Below are 22,732 nucleotides of genomic sequence, written 5' to 3' on the forward strand. Positions count from 1 at the left end.
CATTCCGTGATACTTGGCTCCTCCCCTTCGCGGTGTTCCCTATTTCCGCTTCCGGTGCGGGCCGCGCGCGAGCGCAGCAGTGAGAGGCGGAGACCAGCCGGTGAGTGCAGGTGTCGGGTCTCGACCTCCTGGTTTTCGGGTGACATTAGCTCGGCTTCACCCATGTCGGGGCCCTCTGGGTGCTCCTGAGGCCCGCTGCTGCGCCCTGGCCGCCAAGGCCCGCCCTCACCCCTTTCGTCCCGCTGGCCCGAGGCCTCGCCCCTGCCCCGCTGTGGGCCCGGTTTGCCTTGTGGGGTTAGGCGCTCCCTGTTCCGCGAGCGCTGTCCGAACCCTCGGGCTCGGTCCCTGTCATCAGATGTGGCCCCTCAGACTCGGCACCCCCGGCCAGGAGCCGGGCCCGCTCTGTCTTCCTCCTCCTTTTTCCTGGGTACCTTCCCCGCTGCAGATCCAGTCTTCACACACCAGCCGCGCTTGATTTCTCCCGACAGCCTCCTCCACAGTTCTCCCCTCCCTCAAGCGGCCTCATTTTCCATCCACGCCCTTCACCTGTCCTCGGCGCCCACCTCCACACCGCTACACGGTTCCTATAAAGTTTGCCCTTCCTTTCCCGGCCTCCATCCCTATCTCCTATCTCCGTAGATGTCCTTTGCAGCTCTCTCCCTTCCTCGAGCCTCCAGTCTCGCTGCTGAGGGTCTTTCGTCCTCGTTCCAGCACATGGCATCTAGGACACTCCTCCCTCGCCCCAGAGTCACTTACGAATCTTTGGAATGCCCGAAAACTGCTGGACCAGAGTTGTCAGGGATACACCTGAGCAGCTGGCCCACAGTTCTGCAGCCTCTCTTCCCCTCCCCGAAGCTGAGAGACAGGGTATTTAGGGTCAGTGCTGTCCCCACCTTCTTAGGTGACTGTGACTGTGCCCATGCCCATATGGCTTTTACAGCCCATCTGACACCCCTGGTTCATCCCCCAGGTTGAGGCCCCAGGCTTGGCCTCATCACAATGTGGCACGAAGCTAGGAAGCATGAGCGGAAGCTTCGAGGCATGATGGTGGACTATAAGAAGAGGGCAGAGCGTCGGCGGGAGTACTATGAGAAGATCGTGAGTGACCATTCTTTCCCAGGGCTGGGAGAGCCTCAGAGGGTGGGGCCCTGGTCAGTCAGCCAGGTAGAAGCTGTGCTGGGAAATATGCCAGGGTCAGAGCTCTGCTTCCTCCCGAGAATCATCCGTAATTGTTTTCTGAGCATAATCATTGGTAATGACCTGTGGGGTCCTGTTGCAGTGTACTGTTTGGTGAGTCCCTTGAGTGCAGATCTGGTGTTAGCAGGAAAGAGGGGAGACCCTGTAACCCTCTGAGCAGTCTGGACAAGGACCAGCCTCCTCCAGAGCACCGTGCTGTCTTTTGCTATGTTCCCTGGCCCAGCAGAGCTCAGCCACCCTTAAGGTTTGCTTGGGCCCTAGTAGCAGTGCCATCAGTAGTGGTTAAGTGACACTGGCCACTTTCCTTTTCTGTTTGATACTTTGGTTGCTTTTGGAGGAAAAAAAAATCAAGATTCCAAGCTGTGGCCTAAAAGGCCCTTTTGGCTTGAAAGACCCTTGTGGCCTGAAAGACCCTTGTGGCCTGGCTTCTGCCAGCCTCTCAGCTACTTTCTTGGACAGCTCCCCTGGCCCTTTTCCATCTCTGGCACAACAGTGCTTTGGCCTTTGATGCATGCCCTGACCTGTTTAACTTCCACTTGTCCTTGGGAACCCCAGGTTGAAATAGCACCCCTGTGTTTATCAGGCTTAGTTCTGGTAGGTGATGTTAGTGTAGATATTGGCATTTACTGTGGTGTCACTGCCTGGCCTCCTCCCTGCTCTCCTGGGTGTCTTGTTCCTCCCAGCCCATCCTTTTCAGGGGGCTGGAGAGGGCTTTCTGAAGCACAGAGCTGGCCTGTTCCTCTCTCCTTGCTCAGAACTCCTCTGTGGCTCTTTGGTGTCTTTGCGGTGAAGCCTGTGCTCCTCACCATAGCCTACAAGGACTGTTTTCCATGCTAGGCAAACACTCAGCCACTCAGCTACCGCCCCAGCCCTCAGTCTGGCATTTGCCCCTCCTCCAGACTCATACCACTCCACTCTGTCTAGGTCCCTTGCTCAAGACATCGTTGGTCTTGCTATTCCTCCATTGACTCCAGCATTCTTCAGCTACAAGGCCTTTGTAGGACCTTTTCCTGTGCCTGGTTAGCCCCTTCTCATTGTCATATCTTAGCCAGCAGGGAAGTCTTGGCCCCCAGACTGTTAAGTATCCCCTGTAATGCCACCGTAGTGCTTCCTTTGTGAAGTGTAACACATTTGAGATGTAGATATACAAAACAGGCTTATAGATACGCACACACACCCAGTCCTGTGAGATTGGGGGCTACAGGTGTTTAGGTCACATTTGTGTCCCAGGTGTGAGTCCAAGAAATACTTTTTAAAAAACAGATGAGGACAGCAAAATGTCAATGGCAATCACCTCCCTTCTCTGGCACCAGCCTGTGTGAGAAGGCTTAGACGCATGGATGTTTTTGAATCCCACAGTCACCTGTGAGACAGGCTGCCCTTGCCCCACTCTGCGGAGGAGGAAGCTTCTCGAGCTCCTCTCTTGCCTCTGTCACCCAGGAAGGCGCCGCAGGGAAGAGGGAGCACCCACCTCTGGTGGCATCAGGCTAACTATAATGTGACCTTGAGGACAGTGCCTGGGTCATAGTTGAGGGGATGCACTTCTCGCAGGCATGAATAGCCGCCATTTATCAAGGCACAGGATGTTCCAGGCCCAGTTCCCGCCACCTTGGCATCTTCTTCCTTGTCCTTTGAGCGGGCCTGACAGGTGACTCCTGCTGCTCCTGTGCGGAAGGTGCCGCTGAGGATAATGGCTCATTTAGTCACAGATGTGCTCAGCGCCCAGAGCATGTCTGCTTCCTCCAATCCTCACCCCAGACCAGGAGGCTGCTCATAGAGTCTCCATTTACAGGGGAGCAAGGGCTCAGGAGTCATGGCCTGCACAGCTCTGCACTCTGCAGGTGTGCCGAAGCCTGGCCTCCTGCTGTCCACCTGGACCTCACTTTGCAGAAGTACAGGCGAGGAGAGGTGAAGTAGCTTGTCCGAGGAGTAAGATGCCCTACTGGTTAGGGCCTTATATCTATATATATATAGAGTCTTCTGGGTTCAAATTCTGACAACTTCCATATTGTGTGACTTGGACCAGAGACTGTCTCCCTGAGCCTTGCTTGCCCCTCTGCACATGAAGTGACATGTGACATTTGAGTGTAACACATACCTAAAATGTGAGAAGCTTTCACAAGATAAACTTTATTTCTGACTCACAGAAAAGCCCAGAGGCAGCCAGTTCTGCTTAGCAACTGAGCCACTCCCGTGTTTTGCTAGGTACAGCTTCTCTAACCAGACCTGTCTCAAGGTCTAAGAGGGTCCAGCAACCAGGTCTTCACTGAGCCCAGCAGAGAGGAAGAAGGGAGGGAAAGGGGCAAGGGTGGCCGTGCTAGCTGTTAGGAAAGTTTTGAATGTTTTCTCAGGAGCCTTTGCTCATATCCCACTGTCCCATGAGCTGTTCATGTCCAGCTCAGAGGCGTAAACTTCATTCTGGTTGGGTGTAAGTGTGGTGAGTTCTGTCACTGCTGCAGCAGGGAGAATGGAGCTTGGTGGCACTTGGTGGAGGAGGGGAGCAGTGCGCTTGTAGGCCTGTCAGAAGGCTGGGCACGCAGACCCGAGTGTACACCCACCTGCAACACCACGTGCCCCAGAAGTAAATATCAGCTCTTGCTGTGGATATTCTTAGCGCTGGAAGGAGCTGGAATTTGGGTCAGGGCCGACGGATGGCATGAAGGAAGGCAGGCAGGAGTCGGTGGCTTGGAGGCCTCGTTAGCAGGGAGTCTCCCAGCATATTTTCCCCTCAGGACGGGCTGACGACCAGCCCCTCTCACTGGAAGACAGGGAGACCTTTGAAACGGGTCTGTGGCGCTCCGTGGTGCCGGCTGGTACAGGCAGCCAGTGTCCCTAACAGATGTGATCTGCATGCAGATGGGAGCTGCCAGGCTGCGGGAGATGGCCAGTCACTGGCCTGGCTGCTTTGAGGGGCGATGAGGCTGCTCACCAGGCCCCTCGTCTTGTTCCCGGCCCGAGGCGGGGTGTGTGTGTCTGTGTGAGTGTGTGCTCCCGACTGGTCCTTGGCGTCTCTCTTCTTCAGTCCCTAGCTGATTCTGCTTCTGTCGTTGCTCCTGTCCTTGTCCACTTTCTTCTCTAGTCAGTGGTTTGGGGAATAAGCAGGTCTCTCCTCCAGGAAGGTGCTGCCGACCCCTCAGCTGGGTCAGGAGTCCCCTGGCTCCTGCATCCCAGTGCTCTCACTCTGTGTTGTCCCCCTCTGGACCTGTGAGGCTGGGGCCCTGGCTGTCACTGTGCCCCAGAGCTGGGCACAAATGAAAGCCTTCCTGAACTCCTCTGACTGCATCTGCTGCTAGAGGCAGGAGATGGTTAAGAATGGATTAAGGGAGGGCTGGGAATTTAGCTCAGTGGCACCATGCCTGTGTGCCTGCCTCGTAAGTGTAAGGTCCTGGGTTGGATCCTCACTACCAAAAAACAAAAACAAAAAACCCAAAAAAGAATGGATTAAGGGGCCAGGGATTTAGCTCAGTGGATCCGGCGACTGGCTCAAAAGCACGAGGTCCCGAGTTCGGAGTTCCACCCCCGGTACCAAAAATAAAAAATTGGGGCCGGGGATTTAGTTCAGTGGTTCTGCCCAGGAGCAGTGCGCATACCTGTAATCCCAGTGACTCAAGAGGCAGAGGCAAGAGGGTCCAAACTTCTGGACCAGCCTAGGCAATTGGCTATTTCCTGAGACCTTGTCTCAAAATTTAAAAAGGGGCTGGGATGGGGGATGGGATGTAGCTCAGTGGTAAGAGTGCTTCCCCACTGTGCACAGGGCCGTGCGTTCAATCCTTAGTACTTGGGAAAAAAAGGAGACTGGGGATCTTTTTTCATTTTAGATGCTGGGGATTGTTTTGCTTGTTTATTTGTTTGAGACAGGGGCCTGCTATATAGTTCAGAATGGCCTTGAACTTACTATGTGGCCCAGGCTGGCCTCGAACTTTTGACGATCCTCCTGCCTCAGCTTCTGGAGTGCTGGGATCACAGGTGTGCGCCACCATGCCTGACTAGGTGCTAGGGTTTGAACCCAAGGAGCACTCAACTGCATCCCCAAGCCTTTTTATTATTTCTATTTTGAGATAGGGTCTCACTAAATTGCCCAGGCTGGCCTTGAACTTGCTACCCTAGTCTCAAAACACAAAGGAAAAAGCTGGGCATGGTGGCACACGCCTGTAATCCCAGCACGAAGGAGACTGAGATAGGAGGATCACTGGGAGTTTGAAGCCAGCCTGGCTACATAGTGAGTTCAAGGCCGGTCTGGATCAAATAGCAAGACAAAAAAGGGGTAGTTTTTATATGCTTTTTTAAAGCACGAAAACAAAATTACTCTGTAAGATTTGAAAAAAATGAGTGAATGAAAAAGCAATCTGTTTGTTTGTTTGTTTTTTGGTACTGGGGATCGAACTTGGGTCCTTGTGCTTGCTCAGCGGACGGCGAAACCACTGAGCTAAATCCCCGGCCCAGTTTGTTTGTTTTTTGAGAGGCGTCTTGCCAGGTAACCTCAGCTTTCCTCACATCTCCATGCCTTAGCCTCCTGAGAACCAGGATTACAGAAGGTGTGCTACTGCCTGGGCAATTTTTTTTTTGGTACGGGGGATCGAACTCGGATCCTTGCGCTTGCGAAGCAGGCAGCGGAACCACTTCGGTAAATCCCCGGCCCTTTTTTTCTCATTGTTGAGGAGAGTGTCACATTTTGTGGTTCAGGCTGGCCTTGAAGTCACTATGTAGCTCAAGCTGACCTTGAATTTGTGGTGATCCTCCTGCTTCAGCCTTCTGAGTGCTAGGATTACATGAGTGCACTACCACACCCAGCCATGTTTTGTTTTTTTTTCAGACAGGACCCTTGTGTAGTCCAGGCTAGCTTCACACTTATGATCCTCCTGTCTCACCCTCCGGAAAGCTGAGATTACAGGCAGGTGCCACTGTACCCGCCCTAAAAGGAGTCAGTTTTGGAGTGAGGCGCATCTGGGTGTCAGTCCTGGTTCTGTTTGTGGCTGGTGTGATCTCAGGCGAGTGGGCCTCCCTGCTGTGAGCTGGCTTCCTGCTTTGGAACCTGGGAGGAGAAAAGCAAGTCTCTCCAGGGTCTGGAAGCTCTTTGGGTGTGATACCCTGGCTTTCGGTTTCCCAGCAGAGCTGGGCCTGGACTCTAGCTTTTACTCCCAGCCCAGTACTTCTGGGAGGCCAAGCCTGGGGGGCGGGGGGGGGGGGCGGCGGGGGTGGCGCTTCTGCTCCCTGGGTGGATTTCCAGCTGCAGGTGGTGTCCTGGCTGTGGGGCTGGAGTGTTTGGCCAGGGGCAGCTGGGGAGGTGGGGAGCTCTTGGCCTAGGATGCTGGGCTGAGGGGGGCTGGAGGTGCTGTGTGTGGCCTGAGAGAAGGAATTGAGTGTAGGGTGGGTGTCAGAGTCCCTGTGGTCCGGGATGTATACGTCCCCATCTGCCCAGGTTCTTTGGGTCTGACAGGTGTGAGTATGGATGTCAGGCTGGTGCTGGGCATGTTGCTGGTTTCTGCTGGGCCCCAGTTCCCCTGTCAGTTCCTGTGTTCCATGAGGAGTGGGCCAGGGCAGAGGGTGCAGAGATGGAGGGAGTGAAGAGTGTCAGGAAGCACTGAAATTAGGAGGGGCCAGCCACGCTCTTAGACTTCCAGCTGAGGGCAGGGCGGACAGAGTGGGCAGGAGCCCAGTGCCTGGTGTTCGGGTGCTGGGGGGGCAGAGGGGCTCAGCAGAGCCCAGGGGGGAGGTATGGTGCCTGGGGGGCCAGGCGAGGGCTGGATCTGGGGTGCTATGTGGGGTCCTGAGTGGGTCTCACAGCAGCCCCTCCTGTGGCTCTCCTGGGCTACTCTGCTGTGGCCCATGGCAGAGCAGCTTAGTGGTGGCAGCCACAGATTTTACCTCGAATGCTCTTTCGATGACAGCCTCCTCGGCCAGGGCTCAGGTTTGATGGCCACAGACCTGGGACATTCTAGGTTCTCTCCCATCTTGGCACCCTTATTTTAGCGCTTTAAGAAAATATTTTTAAAATTTCTTTTGGCACTGGGGATTAAACCCAGGGAGGGCCTTTGCAGTGAACTACATTCCCAGCACTTTTTTATTTTGGGACTGGGTCTTGCTATGTTGCCTGGGTTAGGTTTCAACTTGTGATCCTTGTGCCTCAGTCTCCCAGAGCTGACATTACAGGTGTGATCTGTAATGTCAGCCTTTCTTTTTTTGTTAACACTTTTATTGAGATGTAATTCCCACACTACACCATTCACTCACGTAACATGTACAGTTCAGTGCATTTTAGTATGGGTTGTGCAAACATCACAAATTCTAGAAAATTTTCATTATCCCCCTGCACCCATAAAAAGCCTGTACTCATGAGCAGTCACTCCCCACTCTCCCCAGCTCCTCAGCTCCAGGCTGGTCTAAATCTCCTGTGTCTCCCTGCAGTTGTCTATTCTGGACACTTGTTATAAATGAATTTACAGTGCTGGCCTTTCATTACTTAATGTGATTTTTTTTTTTTTTTTGGTACCAGGGATCGAACTCGGGTCCTCATGCTTGCAGGGCAGGCAGCGGAACCACTGAGCTAGATCCCCGGCCCCTTAATGTGATTTTTTTGAGGCCCATCCAGATTGCAGCAAGTGTCATTTCTTCATTCCTTTTTTTTTTTTTTTTTTTGGTACCAGGGATCAAACTCGGGTCCTTGTGCTTGCAGGGCAGGCAGAGGAACCACTGAGCTAAATCCCTGGCCCTCTTCATTCCTTTTTGTGGCTGAGTAATATTCCCTCGTGTAGATGTGCCTAATTTTTGCTGTTTTCCATTTATGAGCATTTGGATTGTTTCCATTTTCCATGATTACAAACAATGCTGTCGTAGGGGCCTGGGATTTAGCTCAGTGGTTCTGCTACCTGCCTGGCAAGTGCGAGGTCCTGAGTTCGATCCCTGGTACTGAAAAAAAAAAACCCAAAAACAAAAAACACCCCCCCAAAACAAAAATGAACAATGTTGTCGTGAACATTCATGTACAAATACTAGTTTGAGCACCTGTTTTCACTTCGTTTGGGTATGTATTTAGGAGGGGAATTACTGGGTCATCTGGTAATTCTTTTCCCTCCTGCCGTTCCTTCAAAACTGGGTATAGAACTCAGAGTCTGTACCACAGAGCTACAGTCTCAGCCTTGTTTTTTTTTGTTGTTGTTGTTGTTGTTATTGTTTTTAATTTTGGGACAAAGTGTTGCTAAGTTGCCCAGGCTGACCTTGAACTTTTGATCCTCCATCTCAGCCTCCAGAGAAGTAGAGATTATAGACATGTGTTACTATACCTGCATTTGTTTAACTTTTTTTTTTTTTTTTGGTACTGGGGATCCAACTCGAGTCCTTGTGTTCACAGAGCAGGTGGCAGAACCACTGAGCTAAATCCTCGGCCCTGTTTTAACTTTTTGAGGGACTAAATTTCCCATATTTGTGTCAATACTTGTCTGTCCTTTTCATTCTAGCCCCCTTAGAGCACGTGAGGTGGTACCTTGTGGCTCTGGTTGATATTTCCCTGGTGGTTAGGGTATTGGGCGCCTTTCCCTGTGCTTCTGAGTCTTGGTGTCCCACTAGCTGGTGCTCACACCTGCCTCTGAAGGGATGCCCCTGGGTGAGGTGGGAAGGTTGGGGGTCACAGGCTGGGCCAGTGCTGGGGAGTAAACAGAGCTCCTGTCTCAGGAGGCTAGGTGACCTGCTACTTACACTCCCATTACTGAGCAGCTTGGTCCACCTCGATCAGGGGTGTGGCCCCCGTATCGGGGGTCAGCTGGCCACTAAGCTTGTTCTGGGGGAGGGGTGTGAGCTCCCTTGAGTGGTGACCTCTTTCCCATTCGATATGCAGAAGAAGGACCCAGCCCAGTTCCTGCAGGTACATGGCCGAGCCTGCAAGGTGCATCTGGATTCTGCTGTCGCTCTGGCTGCTGAGAGCCCTGTTAACATGTGAGACTCCTGTTGGGCATCAGAAGGGGACAGGGATAGTGTGAGTCTGCAGCAGAGGCTGGGGGCTAGACCCAACTCTGGAGACGCAGGCTGCTCACGGGCACTTACAGAGGCTGTGCAGACTGGGGAGGGTTGGGACAGAGCTCTAGGCTGGACTGAGGAGAATGTGGGGCTGGCCAGAGGCCCTGCGGAAGCAAAAGGGTGGCGTTTTGGGTGATTGGTGCTCGTGAGTAGCCCCAAGAAATGGGGCCTGCTCTGCCCCTAGGTGGTCACATGGGGTGACCCGTCCCAGTCCTGGAGCCTGAGTGCCGATTCAGGGATTGCAGCTCTACGAGCAGGATGAGGATGAGGATGAAGGCCACACCGTGGGTGGGCATCAGAGGAGCTGAGGGCCAGGCTCCCCAGCTGAGTGGTTGGGAACAGGTGCTCTGTCCGGGGCAAAGCCCAAGTGCCATGGTTTTCTGCTCCCACCCTCTGTATTCCAGGATGCCCTGGCAGGGGGACACCAGCAACATGATCGACCGCTTTGATGTGCGTGCCCACCTGGACCACATCCCCGACTACACGCCACCACTGCTCACCACCATGTAAGCTGTACCCAGGGTGGGGTGGGCTGCCCAAGGACCCAAGGCATCTGCCTGTCACCGTGCTGGGGAGGAGGGGTGCAGGCAGGGAGCCAAGGCTCTGAGGGTCACAGGCTCCTCCCTGAGCCTGAGCCGGGTGCCTCGTTCCTTCCTGCTGGCTTGGTGTGGGAGCCACCCCTCCCTCTGATCTCAAGGGCTTGACTTTCCCAAAGCTCCCCGGAACAGGAGTCAGATGAGCGGAAATGCAACTACGAGCGCTATCGAGGCTTGGTGCAGAACGACTTTGCTGGCAGTGAGTGATCAGGGCAGGGAGTGGGGAATGGGGGGTCCCTGGACACTGGAAGACCCGGACAGGTTTGGCAAGAGAAGTTCTATCCAGGTACTTCACACAAATGGCCGTGGGTTCCAGTCCCAGCACTGTCATGGAGTTGTCTGTCTGTGTCTCTCCCCTCTGGGGCCTTCATGTCTGGAACTGGCACAGGGTGTGTCTGATTTAGAAATGCCTCTCAAGGTCACCACCCCATCGTTCTGATTCTGTAGTCTTTTCCTTTAAAAGGGGGGAGAAGGGAGAACAGCAATCACATATGAATTTTCCCTTCCTGCATGGAAGAGATGGTTGGTTGGGAAAGGTAATTTCTCTTGTTTGAAATGAATGTTTAAGCCAGGCATGGTGCTGCATGCTTGTAAGCCCAGCATTCGGGAGGCTGAGGCAGGAAGGTCGCTGGGAGACTGAAGCCAGCCTGAATTACAAAGTGAGACCGTATCTCAAAAAAATAAAAGAAAAAAGGAATGAATGTTTAGACAGTGCCAGACAGTTTGCTAAGGGTTCATACACATCCAGGCTCCGAGCCCAGCCTTATCACTGTCACCCTTTCACAAATGGAAGAGCAGAAGCTGGAGAGAAAGAAGCCTTCTGCTCTGGGCTTGCCTGGTGAGGGGAGGGCCGGCTGACTTGGGCTTTTTTGTCCCCATTACCTCCTTATGCCTGCACAGCCACCTTGCAGGGCCAGGGCAGTGCCCCACGTTACAGACAGGACGTGGGGGCTCAGGGGTGTCCCTCACATTGGTGACTGCTCCTGCCTGGCATGGGGCACCCCTGGCAGTTAAGGAGAGGATGGCACCCTCTGCTGGGCTTGTCCACACTGAGCCCTAACTGCTGGGTCTTGGCGTCCTCTGAAGAGGTGGGCGGTGATGATTATGTCCCCTGAGGTATTGCGAGGGTTCAGAGAGGAGGTATATAAAGACTCAGCAGGGCCAGGGATTTAGCTCAGTGGTTTTGTCGCCTGCTATGCAAGCGGAAGGATCGGAGTTCAATCCCCGGTACCAAAAAAAAAAAATGATTTGGGGGCTGGGGATTTAACTCAGTGGTTTTGCCACCTGCCTTGAAAGCCAAGGATCCGAGTTTGATCCCTGGTACCAAAAAAAGACTCAGCATTCTGGGGGGGCTATGGTAAGGGAGGGAAGGAGAGAGAGAAAGAAAAACAAACACTAGGGATTGAACCCAGGGACTTTGCACTGAGCTACATCCCCAACCCTTAAAAAAAATTTTTTTTCCAGTGCCAGGGATTGAATTCAGGACCTTGCACTTGCCAGGCAGGTGCGGTGCGACTGAGCTACATCCCTGGCCCTAAAATATTTTATTTTGAGATAGTAGTGACTAGGCTGGACTCGAACTTAGGGTCCTCCTGCCTCAGCCTCCCAGAGTGCTGGGACTACAGGCGTGTACCACTGTGCCTAACTGGTACTACTGTTTTTTGCCATCACTCAAGGTCTCATGGAGCAGCTAGGGTCAGGGGCCCAGTGGGGGACAGGGAGCAGCCACATGTCACATGAGCCACCGGTGTAATGACAGCCAAGGCAGGGTCATGACAGAGGTGTGTGCTGCCCCAAGGACAGGAGCCAGGGCTGGCTCAGGCTGGGTCAGTGAAGGGTAGAGAGTGCAGAGTATGCAGAGCCCAGGGTTGGGGGCACTGTAGAGGCTTGGAGAAGGCCCCCATGGGTAGGCCAAGGGCAGCTGGGGGGTTCTCCTAGGCTGTGCTGTGTCACCCCCAGCCATTGCTGTCACAGAGAGGAAAGCTGAAGCTCACCAAGGGAGGGAGGGGACTTACCCAGGGTCCCACAGTGGGTCAGGGCAGGTATCTCATGGCAGGGGGGGATCAGGGAGGGCTTCAGTTCATTACTGACTCCCCGAGGTGGGTGTTGTGACAATGAGATCCCAGATCAGCCCAAACCCCTGCGCCAGAGAGGTGGGCAGGGGAGTGGCTGCAGGAGCAAGCACATTGTGTGGAAGGGTCTGGGCAGAGGATTCTGTAATAGCAATAATGGTAGCAGCACCCAAGGCCCAGGGGTTGAAGTCTTTTGACCAAGGCCACCTGGCAGGTAAGGAGTGTAGGACAGCCAGGGCTTTGTCCCCCCAGGCAGCAGTTGTGATCATCTGGAACCCAGGACTCCTCTCCCACATACCCTTGGGTTGTCCCTGCCCTCCTGCCTCTGCATTCCCTGGGTCCTACTACCCTGACCTGTGTGCCTCTCGCTTGCCGCAGTCTCGGAAGAGCAGTGCCTATACCAGATCTACATCGATGAGTTGTACGGAGGCCTTCAGAGACCCAGTGAGGACGAGAAGAAGAAGTGAGTTGGGGTCCAGGTGTGCTGCGGTGGGAGGGCGAGAGGGCTGTGAGCACCACCAGGCCCAGCCGCCTGCACCCTGTCCAGAGCGGAGGACCGTGCCTGGCACCCATGGGCGCTCAGGGTACTGTCCAGGGAGGTAGCTGCGGGAAGGGCAGTGCTCTGCTTGCTAAAGGCTCTCCTTGCATTTTCATCTGTGGAGTTGGGGAGGCACCCTCTTGGCAGTGAGACCTGAGGGCGCTGTCCCCTCCGAGCCCTGTACACTGGGAGCCAGGAGAGATGCAGGACACTGAGCTGTAACACACTCGTCCTGGCATCTCTTCCCCTCCACCCTCGAGCCCCCTGGGCTCTGGCCCTGCCCCAGGTGGTGGTGGCAGCCGCGCCGTCTCTGCACCACGGTTGGAGCCCTTGCCTGGCCTAGGTGCCACCCTCAGTCGCTCTTTCCTCCTGCTCCCCAGGCCTTCCTAAGCACAAGCTGCCCTTTCCTCCCAAAGAGGCTGGGGCCTGGCTTCAGGCCGAGGGTGGCATTGGGCCGGTGAAGGGAATGTGGCTGAATGAGTCCAGTGGCCCCCCTGTGAGTTCAGTCAGTAACGAGCCACCAAGCGCAGGGGTGTGCTAAGGGGACCCCCTGGAATGGGCAGGAGCCGGGGGTGGGCAGGAGCAGCGGGGCCTAGGCTGCCCCTGAGTGCATGGACTCAAGAGGCCAGGAGTGGGGCTGCCGGTGGCCTTCCCTGCTGGGCACTGTTGGCTCACGGCTCCCCCGACCCAGGCTGGCGGAGAAGAAGGCTTCCATCGGCTACACCTATGAGGACAGCACAGTGGCCGAGGTAGAGAAGGTGGCAGAGAAGCCAGAGGAGGAGGAGTCAGCGGCAGAGGAGGAGAGCAATTCGGATGAAGATGAGGTCATCCCCGACATCGGTGGGGTCCCCTCTCTGCCCTCCCCTCTCGCAGTCCCTGGGCATCGTCTTTGTGTCTCGTCCTTCTCCCTCTGGGGCGCCCCGTGCTACGACCCCTCCTTTCCCTCCCTGGTCCAGGGCACCCAGCCTCCTGTTGCCTCCTGCCTCACTTGGCCTCTGTTCCAGACCGTCCGTCACTCTCGCTTCCCATTTCTAGGCACTGTTGTGACACCTTCCCCACCCTGGTGGTGGTTCTGTCCTCTTGGACTAGGGTCAGCCCCACCCTGCCTGTCCCTCTGCATCTGCCACCAGTCCCCAGCCAGCCTGGCGCTTCCCACCTAGAGACCCACTGAGCAGACCGCTGGCTCACACCCCGCCAGTGCCTGTTCATCCATCCTTGGCAGGGCCGTCATCTCACCCATCTTCTCTGCCAGCTCCTAAACGCCTGCCGCCCACCTCCATCTGTACCAGTCTGTCCATCACATCCACTCCTCCCCCTCTGAGCACACTGCCCCCACCCAGGCCCACTTCCAGCCCCCGCCGCCTGACTGTGGTGCTCACCCCAGCCAAGCCCAGGGCAAATGGGGGAAGCCAGCCCAGCCATCCTGACCAGCCCCTCTCCCAGGGCTGCTCGGTCTAGGGTGCCCTGCCCCTCCCCGGTGTGGCCCCTGCTCCCCCCCCCCATACTTGTCATTGGCTCCTGATGGCCTTTCTCTTGGTGCAGATGTGGAGGTGGATGTGGATGAGCTGAACCAGGAGCAGGTGGCAGATCTCAACAAACAGGCCACAACCTACGGCATGGCCGATGGTGACTTCGTCAGGTGAGGCCACCCTGGCTTCTGTCTACACTCCTGGTCCTTACAGCCATTCTGCTCTTGACCCCAGTGGGTGGGCACGTGGGGCCCCACTTTGTGCAGAAACTGAGGCCGAGCCTGGCGTGGTGGTGTATAACCTACAATTGTAGTACTTGGGAGGCTGAGGCAGGAGGATTACTGAGATCAAAACCAGTCTGGGCTGCATAGTAAGTTCCAGGCCAGCCTGAACTACATAGCGAGACCCTTTCTCAAAAAAAAAAAAAAAGGGCCAGGATTTAGCTCAGTGGTTCTGCTGCCTGCCTTGCAAGCTCAAGGTCCCGAGTTCGATCCCCGGTACCAAAAAGAGAAGAAGAAAGGAAGAAAAAGGAGACTGAGGCTGCACCAAGCGAATTACCCAGCCTACCCTGTGCACTGTGACCTGAGCAACTTGAATCCAGAAGCTCCCCAGGGCCTGGGCCAGGCAGACAGTGCCCCCTAGTGGAACAGCATTATTCACTGGCCATTCGTTTAGGCTCAGCTCCTTGGCCTCTGCCCCCATCACCCCCTGCTGAGCCCTCTCAGGAGCAGCCAGCATCCTCAGCACAGCCACAGGCCTGACCCACCTGTCCGCTCCCCTCCTGACCTCAGGTCCTTCGGCTCTGTCAACCCCTTTCCCAGCCTTGGTGGCCTTCTCCTCAGATGGCCCAGGCCCTCGCTCTGCTGCTCACTGCCTGATCACAGCCTGCTTCCCAGGTTTTTCTCAGATGTCACACTCTCCGTGGCTCCCTCCTAAAGTGTGCGGCTCCTGCCTCTGCCAGACCCTAGCACTTCCTGTCCGCCTTCCATGGTTGACATTTCTCTGGACCGCACTGTATTACTGTGGTCACCATCCCGCTCTCTCCTAGTGAGTCAGCCCCCTCGGCCGGGGACTCCAATGCTGAGTTCTTAGTACCTAAGCCAGCACCTGACCCGCAGAAGGTGCTCAGTGTTGCACTGAAAGAAAGATGCATGAGGTGCCCCACTGTTTGATGCCTTTGCCAGAGCCCTGTGACTTGTGCCTTCTTCCATGGTGTGTCTCACCCCTCTCTGCAGGATGCTTCGGAAAGACAAGGAGGAGGCAGAGGCCATCAAACATGCCAAGGCCCTGGAGGAAGAGAAAGCCATGTACTCGGTGAGGGCTGGGTGGGGTGAAAGGGGCAGGGGCATCCCCACAGGATCACACCCCTCATCAGCCTCCACCCTCCACCCAGGGCCGGCGCTCCCGGCGCCAGCGGAGAGAGTTCCGGGAGAAGCGGCTGAGGGGCCGCAAGATCAGCCCACCCAGGTAGCACACCACCATGGGTGTTGGGCTCTGTGGAGGGGCTGGTGCTCAGGGCCTGGAGGGCTCTTCTAGGGTGGGGTTGTGGCTGGAGGAAAAGGTCCTAGCTGGGCACTAATAGGTGGCAGCAGAGGTTCAGCGGTAGAAATCAGGGCTGTGTGGACACTTCCCCCGGCTGCTTCCTCACACACTGCACTGGGGCCTGCCACACTCCCAGGAGCCACAGGAGCTATGCAGAGCTGAGGCCAGGGAGGCTGGAAGACAAGGCCTGGCCCTGCTGAGGTCCTGTTGCCGTGTTTCTGAGTGGTTGGGACATTGGGGGCTGCTGGGCCCATGTTTTGGACAGATCTGATGCAGGGATAAATGGAGGAATCACGGCAAGGCTCATACCTGGATGCAGTCCCCTCGCTGGGTCAGCTTCCGGGCTTAGGCCTCAGTTGGGAGCCAGGCCCAGGTCCTCGCAGGCTCCAATCACAGGCCCTCACGTGTCCTACCCCATCTTCCCCACAGCTATGCCCGCCGAGACAGCCCCACCTATGACCCCTACAAGAGGTAAGTTCCAGGCCCAGGGAGAGGCAGCCCCAAGCTCCCTGGCAAGCAGCAGGGTGGTGAGGGTGCAGGCAGCCCACCCTCTTAGGCCTTCCCCACCCACAGACTGCGTGATACCATCTGTAGCAGTTATGGGTGGGCATCATTTTTGTGTTTTCCCAAGTTGTTTTCAGTATGAGCTTGCTTTATTTTTTCTAATTTAGGCACAATCCAGCCTTCTGGTAAAATAACCAAATATGTCAGAAAGGTGTGACTTGGAAGTCAAAAGTCTCTACTCAGGCCTAGTAGGCCAGGCAGGTCTGTAATCCCAGCACTGTGAGGCAGAGGCAGGAGGATTGATTGCAAGCTCAAGACCAGCCCAGGCAATTTAATAAAATCCTGTTTCAGAATTTAAAAAGGACTAGCCAGGCTTGGTAGTGCATGCTTGTAATCCCAGCACTTGGAAGGCTGAGGCAGGAGGATTGCTGTGAGTTTGAGGACAGCCTGAGCTACATAGTGAGAGGCTGTCTCACAAACAAACAAACAAAAAATTAAAAAGCACTGCATAGGGAGTGGGATTTAGTTCAGTAGCCTGCCTCACAAGCGGAAGGACCTGAGTTTGATCCCCAGTACCAAAAAAAACCAAAAAACAAAAATCACTGGAGATATAGCTGATTTTGAGGGCTGTCTGGGTTCAACTTTCAGTATCACTCACAAAAAAGTCTCTTTAATCTCAGCTCAGAAATAATCAGAAATTTCTGGGAGTGGTGGCACACACCTGTAGTCCCAGCACTCAGCAGGCTAAGTCAGGGGGAATCTCATGTTTGAGGCCAGCCTGAGCTACATAGTGAATTCAAGACCAGCCTGGGGTACATAGCGAGACCCTGTCCCAAAACAAAAGAAATCAGAAATCCCAGACAGTGGCCCTGGTGAGCACATGTGGATGGCTCCTCGTCCGTTTTTAATCGCCACATAAATTAGTCCAGAGGTTGCTCCTTCCTTTCCTGCTTACTTTGCAAGGCCAAGGTGGGGCGTCACGTTCCCAGGGAGGGAGGGCCGGTCTCTGCTCCTGCCCAGCTCTGCCCGGCGCTTTGTGGTCTCCTGGGTCAGGCTGCAGTCCTGGGCCCTGAGCCGCCTCTTCCGGTCACCCACAGGTCGCCTTCGGAGTCCAGCTCTGAGTCACGCTCCCGCTCTCGCTCGCCAAGCCCGGGTCGCGAGGAGAAGATCACCTTCATCACCAGTTTTGGGGGCAGTGATGAGGAGGCAGCTGCGGCAGCTGCAGCCGCTGCATCAGGGGCCACCACAGGGAAGCCCCCCGCACCCTCCCAGCCTGGCGGCCCCGCACCGGGACGCAATGCCAGCGCCCGGTCGGTAACGCTCACGCTGCCCGCCCTACGTCCTGGCCGCCGTGGGGGGGACCAAGGGCGGAGGGGGGCCACGGCCCAGGCCCAGGCTGACCGGCCCTCCGTGCCCTGCCTGCAGCCGCCGGTCCTCTTCCTCCTCCTCCTCCTCCTCCTCTGCCTCTGCCTCGAGGACCTCCAGCTCCCGCTCCAGCTCCCGCTCCCGCCGAGGCGGGGGCTACTACCGCTCCAGCCGCCATGCCCGCTCCCGCTCCTGGTCACGTTCCCGCTCCCGCTCCCGGCGCTACTCGCGGTCACGCAGCCGAGGCCGGCGGCACTCAGGGGGGGGCTCCCGGGACGGACACCGCTACTCACGCTCACCCACCCGGCGCGGAGGTTATGGGCCCCGCCGCAGAAGCAGGTGCGTGTGGGCAAGCGTGAGAGGAGACCTGGTGCTTGGCCTTACTCGGGAAACTCTTGGTTTGAAGGGGAGGCGCAGGTTGGTGCCCACTGGGTTCAGGGAGTGCCAAGCACGGCTCAGTAGGCCAAGGCCCAACCACCACAGCTATCAGGAATTGGAGGCGGAAAGAGGCAGCACCTCCTGTCACCCGACACCTCTCGCTGCTGTCAGGAGCTCCCGGCCAGCTGTGGAGGAGAAGTCTCCGGGCTGCCAGGGTGACCTGGAGCTTGCAGTGGGGGCCTGGGAAACCCTCGGGAGACATTCCTACCTGTGGGTGGGCTGAGAGACAGAAGTGGGAAGATTGAGATTCCCCTCGTGAGGGGGCAAGGTTTGCAGGGAACGCCGAGGGCTACTGGGGAAGTAAAGTCACTGGGCACTGGAGCACCTTTGGGTCCCCTTGCCTTGTGGGACCCAACTGCTTTTAGGCAAGGGTTTGGGGTGAAAGGTGCAATGCAGAGCAGCTGCCTGGTGGGGGCTAGGCCCTCCAAGGAGTCCTCTGGACCTGGCGTGTCATTGGTGGGATGGATGGTCACAGTGCTCAGCTCTCGGAGTCCGTGAGGGTGGGACAAGTAACTGCTGTGGAGGAAGGCCTGGCCCTGGGCAGGGCGGGTCCTCTTACTGTCATCTGTGTTCTGGTGTGGGTTGCGGTTTTAGCTGGCAGGTGGAGGGCCAGGTGCCCCAGTGCAGTGGCAGCATATTCCCCAGGTGGGTGTGACTACCCAGCATCCGAACTGTTGCTCCCTAGCCTTCCATTTTCTCAAGGGAAGTTGAAAGTCTGGAGTAAGGTGGGGTCCTGCTATGTAACCCCTGGGTGGCTTTGAACTTGCTGTGTGGCTCAGGCTGGTCTCCAACTCAGGATCCTCCTGCCTCAGCCTCCCAGTCGCTGGGATTATAGGTGTGTACCACTATGCCAGTTGAGAGTCTGTTTTAAAGTGCACCTCTTACCTTGTCAGTATTGACAACAGAATAGTTTTATGAAAACCCAAGATGGCTTGGGCAGTCAGTGTACAGCCCAGAATGGGCTTCCAACTTGTTCCCTGTAGCCTGACCAAAGTGGGGATAAGGGAAAGTCTGAGGGGGGGCCGCCTGGCCAGGCTGTGCTTGGGGGCCCCCAGTGTCCTGAGTGGGGAGACAATGGGGCTGCATGTGCACCACACGTGGATCTGGTGAGGGCAGGGTGGTCCCTCCAGCGTGGAGAACCTGGGCGGTGGCAAGGTGAGGGTGAGGGCACCTGGAATACTTCTGTGTGCCTGGGGCTGGGCATGGCGTGGGAAGGGGCAGCTGGCCGGCCAGCCAAGTCCTGCCGCCAGAGGTGGCCTCCCGGGAAGGTGGCATCCGCTGTGCAGTGAGGAGGGCAGGGAGGTGGGCGTCAGAGCATGCTGCTGGTCCCCGGGACCTCACTGCCCCTTCTGCCCTGCCGCACCTCAGGAGCCGCTCCCGCTCGGGGGAACGATACCGACGTGGCGGCCGGGGCCCCAGGCACCACAGCAGCAGCCGCAGCCGCAGCAGCTGGTCCCTCAGCCCATCCCGAAGCCGCAGCCTCACCCATAGCTGCAGCCCCAGCCAGAGCCGGAGCCGCAGCCGCAGCCACAGTCACAGTCGCAGTCGCAGTCGCAGTCGAAGCCACAGCCGCAGTCAGAGTCACTCACCATCGCCCCCAAGGGAGAAGCTGGCCCGGCCGGCAGCGTCCCCTGCTGTGGGCGAGAAGCTGAAAAAGTGAGCAGGAGCCGGGGCTTTGGGTTCAGGTCGTTCGGATTGGATCAAGGGTTGTCAGGCTCAGGGAGGGAGGGGATCCTGGACTCTTCAGAGGCGCTGTGTCCTGGAGTGGCTGCAGTCTGGCCTCGTCTTAGGCGGGAGGTCAGGCCCTGCTTCAGAGGCAGGGCGCTGTGGATGGAGCTGCCTGAGGGGCCTGAGAGGGACAAGATTACTCCCTGGGGCATCCCTGGGGCATCCGAGGGCAGTGCAGAGACTGGGGTCAGAGGTGACAACTGCCTTTTCCTCCCACCCAGGACCGAACCTGCCGCTGGTAAAGAGACAGGAGCTGCCAAAGTCAGTAAGAATTTGGAACTCGCCCGTCTAATTCCCGCAGCAGCAGTGCCCAAGAGCTGGGCCTGGTGGGCCTGCAGGGGGGCCCGGGTGGGCTGGGATCCAGCCCCAGGGATTGATACTGCAGGGGAGAGGAGGGGCTGCCCCGAGAGCGTGTCCTCCCTGCCTCCTGCGCGCCGGACTGCGGCTGTCCCAAGCCTCTCAGAGCCTCACATCCTCCTCCCCTTCCTGCAAGTCCCAGGCTCTTGGCTGAGGTGTGCCAGGGGAGCTCCGGGACACCCACCTCCTCCTGTCTCTTCCCCCTCCCCAGCCCAAGCTGACACCACAAGAGAGGCTAAAGCTGAGAATGCAGAAGGCGCTGAACAGGCAGTGTATGTCCCACCCCTGTCCCCAGGCCCTCCTGAGGCCTGGGGGTCCCTGGGGGCCACACTGGGGAGGAGGGTTGTGCCCTGCTACCAGTCTGGCTGGCTACTCAGCCTGTAGGGTGGGAAGCGGCATTCAAGGCCACCCTCAGCCATGTGCCTTCCCTCCACAGTCAAGGCGGATAAGAAGGCAGCTCAGGAGAAGATGATACAGCAAGAGCATGAGCGGCAGGTCAGGGAGGGAGGGCACGGGGGTGGGGGGGAGATGGGATGGGACTATCCCGCAGCTTCTGGCTGGGCCACACCTCATGGCTGCCTCTGCTGCAGGAGCGGGAAGATGAGCTTCGAGCCATGGCCCGCAAGATCCGGATGAAGTAAGGCTCCCTGCTGCTCTCTTGTCTGTCGGAGTCCCATCCTCCCCCGTGGCTGGCTAGAGCCCGACCTGGCCCCCAGGCAGCTGGGGTCCCCCAGCCAAGCTTGTGCTGGGCTGTCCTCTTGGCAGCCCCCACTCAGGAGCATTCCCTGACCGTCCTGTCCAGAGAAGCACCCCCAAATTCTGCCCCGCACCCTGCTGCCTTCTTTCTCTGTCTAGTCCTGGCCTCCCACCACCGGTATGAGCTTTGTGGTTGTTGGCTCCCTTAACTGTGTGTCTCCACTAAAACATTAGGTCTGGGGCCGGGGATTTAGCTCATTGGTTCTGTTGCCTGCCTCACAAGGACCCGAGTTTGATCCCCGGTATGAAAAAAACAAAACAAAACAGAAAACATTAGGTCTGGCAGCTGTGTCCTCGAGACCTGTGGCTTGAGAGAAATGTTTGTTGAGTGAATTTAAGCCAGTCCTGGGGACAGGGCCTTTTTTCTTCTTGTCCCCTCTGCCTTCTTCCTTTCTCCCATTGCATGTGGAGTGGTGGTCAAGGGCTCGGAGCCCAGGTCACACAGACTTGGGGTTCAGTCCCACTGATCATGTGGCCCTTGGGAAGTGGGACAGTCCTCAGTGCTCCTCACTGGGCACTGGGGCTGCCGGCAGCGCTGGGGGCTGTGGCTCTGCGGGCCAGGAAGGGGTCAGGCGGGCAGGTCGTGTGTCTGAATGGGTTCTCGTTCCCCTGCTCTGCTGTGTGCCCCTGGACAGGTGCGTTACCCTATCTGGGCGGGGGCTCCTTCCTGTGTGCCCCAGAGGTGATTGCACTGGCGCCGCCTCTGCAGGATTGGCTGTTAAGCTCAGCGGGCACCTGGTGTGTGGGAAGAAGGCCTGGTGCCCAGGCTGCCCTGTCCCTGCTTTTGTCATTGATCACACGCCCGCCGTGTTGTGAGGCTTCAGAGGATGCTCGTGCTGCCATCTGAGGGCGGAGAGAGTGGCTCGAGACTTGTTTGGCATCTGACCCTGGCTCTGCCACCTGCCACTGTGGTCCTTTGTCCTGAGCCTCAGTTTGCCTGCCTCCTTGCGGGGATGGAACCCATCCTGCTCATGTGATTGTTGGGAGAATCCGCCAGCACTCAAGGCCAGGTGCAGGGACGGCAGCCAATGAAAGCTACCATTGGGGTTGCCAATCCTGGCTGCCTAGCGCGTGCAGGTCCCCAAGATGTGACAGGAAGTGTTAGAACCATCCAGCTGTCCCTCAGGTTCATCCTCGAGGCTTTGCTGGCAGGGCACACTGGACTCCAGTCCCAGCTCTGCCAGCCGGTGCCTGGGGTGGGGGCAACGTATGTGCCCCTTGATCTCTGCTCTGCTGGACTCATGTCTGAGCACGTTCTGGTTCCCGCAGGTGCTCACCCCTCCCCTGGTTGCCTCCCCTTTCCCCCTGCAGGGAGCGGGAACGCAGAGAGAAGGAGCGAGAGGAGTGGGAACGCCAGTACAGCCGCCAGAGCCGCTCACCCTCGCCCCGTTACAGTGAGTGTTCTGGCTGCTGTGGGGCTCCGTGGGCCATGGAGAGAGGCGGAGCACATGGAGGCAGGAGGAGCATGGAGTCCAGGGCTTTGAAGCCGCCCGGGCAAGAGTGGGACCCTGGGCAGGGGGGAAAGGGCACCATACAGGTTCACCAAAAACCGTACATTTTCAGCCTTAGCTTTGCATAAGTTAAGGCTTTTGAGGTACACACAAACACACAAGTACTGATTGTTTCAGTCCCGAGGAAGCTACGGGAGTGAGAATTGCTCATCCCCAGCACACTGTCAGGCTGGTGAGGGAGACAGCAGACTCCGGAAGTATTGGTGTCACCTCAGGGAGCCCACTCAGGTCAGGAGCAGCCCGGGCCCTGGGAGTGGCTTTCCTTCACCTGCCCTCCTTTCCTTTCTAGGTCGAGAATACAGCTCCTCCCGAAGGTGAGCAGCCAGTCTGGCTCCAGGGACCCTCTCCCTGCTGACTGCCTTTCTCTTGGGTGGGAGGTCCTGGCCCCACTCCCTCCATCCTCCACAGCCCTCCCCCCATCTGGAGTCCCGGAAGCCCAGAAGCCCAGAAGCCCAGTGGCCGGGGGCGTGTGTTTTGGTACTCATGGCGACCTTCTCTCTGCAGGCGCTCGAGGTCCCGGTCCCGAAGCCCCCATTACCGACATTAGGCAGGAGTGGGGCAGGGACAGGGGCAGGGTCCAAGGCTCAAGCTGCAATGCTGGTTTCTCTAGCGAAATAAAGAAGATGTTATTTAATGCTCTTTACCTGGC

At 57.0% G+C, this 22,732-nt stretch overlaps 1 protein-coding gene across 4 annotated transcripts; it reads left to right on the plus strand.

Annotated features, from left to right (window-relative positions):
* Nucleotides 1-12: 12 nt before the first annotated feature.
* Clasrp (CLK4 associating serine/arginine rich protein) lies at nucleotides 13-22,722 on the plus strand. Of its 4 annotated transcripts, none has more exons than XR_002391751.2 (21): nucleotides 13-100; nucleotides 971-1,098; nucleotides 9,029-9,126; nucleotides 9,612-9,713; nucleotides 9,923-10,002; nucleotides 12,254-12,338; nucleotides 13,105-13,253; nucleotides 13,956-14,052; nucleotides 15,118-15,196; nucleotides 15,276-15,349; nucleotides 15,854-15,895; nucleotides 17,026-17,238; nucleotides 17,354-17,632; nucleotides 19,100-19,387; nucleotides 19,681-19,724; nucleotides 20,028-20,088; nucleotides 20,253-20,311; nucleotides 20,407-20,453; nucleotides 21,884-21,966; nucleotides 22,373-22,397; nucleotides 22,588-22,722. XR_002391751.2 is itself a non-coding variant. In XM_004873151.3 (21 exons), exons 2-21 carry the CDS (start codon nucleotides 1,000-1,002, stop codon nucleotides 22,628-22,630), a joined length of 2,067 nt encoding a protein of 688 aa, XP_004873208.1. In that variant the 5' UTR covers nucleotides 13-100; nucleotides 971-999; the 3' UTR covers nucleotides 22,631-22,722. The 4 variants fall into 4 exon arrangements, 3 of the variants coding, with proteins under 3 accessions (XP_004873208.1, XP_004873209.1, XP_021106502.1); XM_004873151.3 differs by having other exon boundaries at nucleotides 19,681-19,720; nucleotides 21,860-21,966; XM_004873152.3 differs by having other exon boundaries at nucleotides 19,681-19,720.
* The last annotated feature ends 10 nt before the right edge of the window (nucleotides 22,723-22,732 follow it).

The sequence above is a fragment of the Heterocephalus glaber genome, unplaced genomic scaffold (genome assembly GCF_053883595.1).
Source record: "Heterocephalus glaber isolate CG9 unplaced genomic scaffold, H.glaber_assembly_v1.0 deba00001744, whole genome shotgun sequence".
NCBI classification, from domain to species: domain Eukaryota; kingdom Metazoa; phylum Chordata; class Mammalia; order Rodentia; family Bathyergidae; genus Heterocephalus; species Heterocephalus glaber.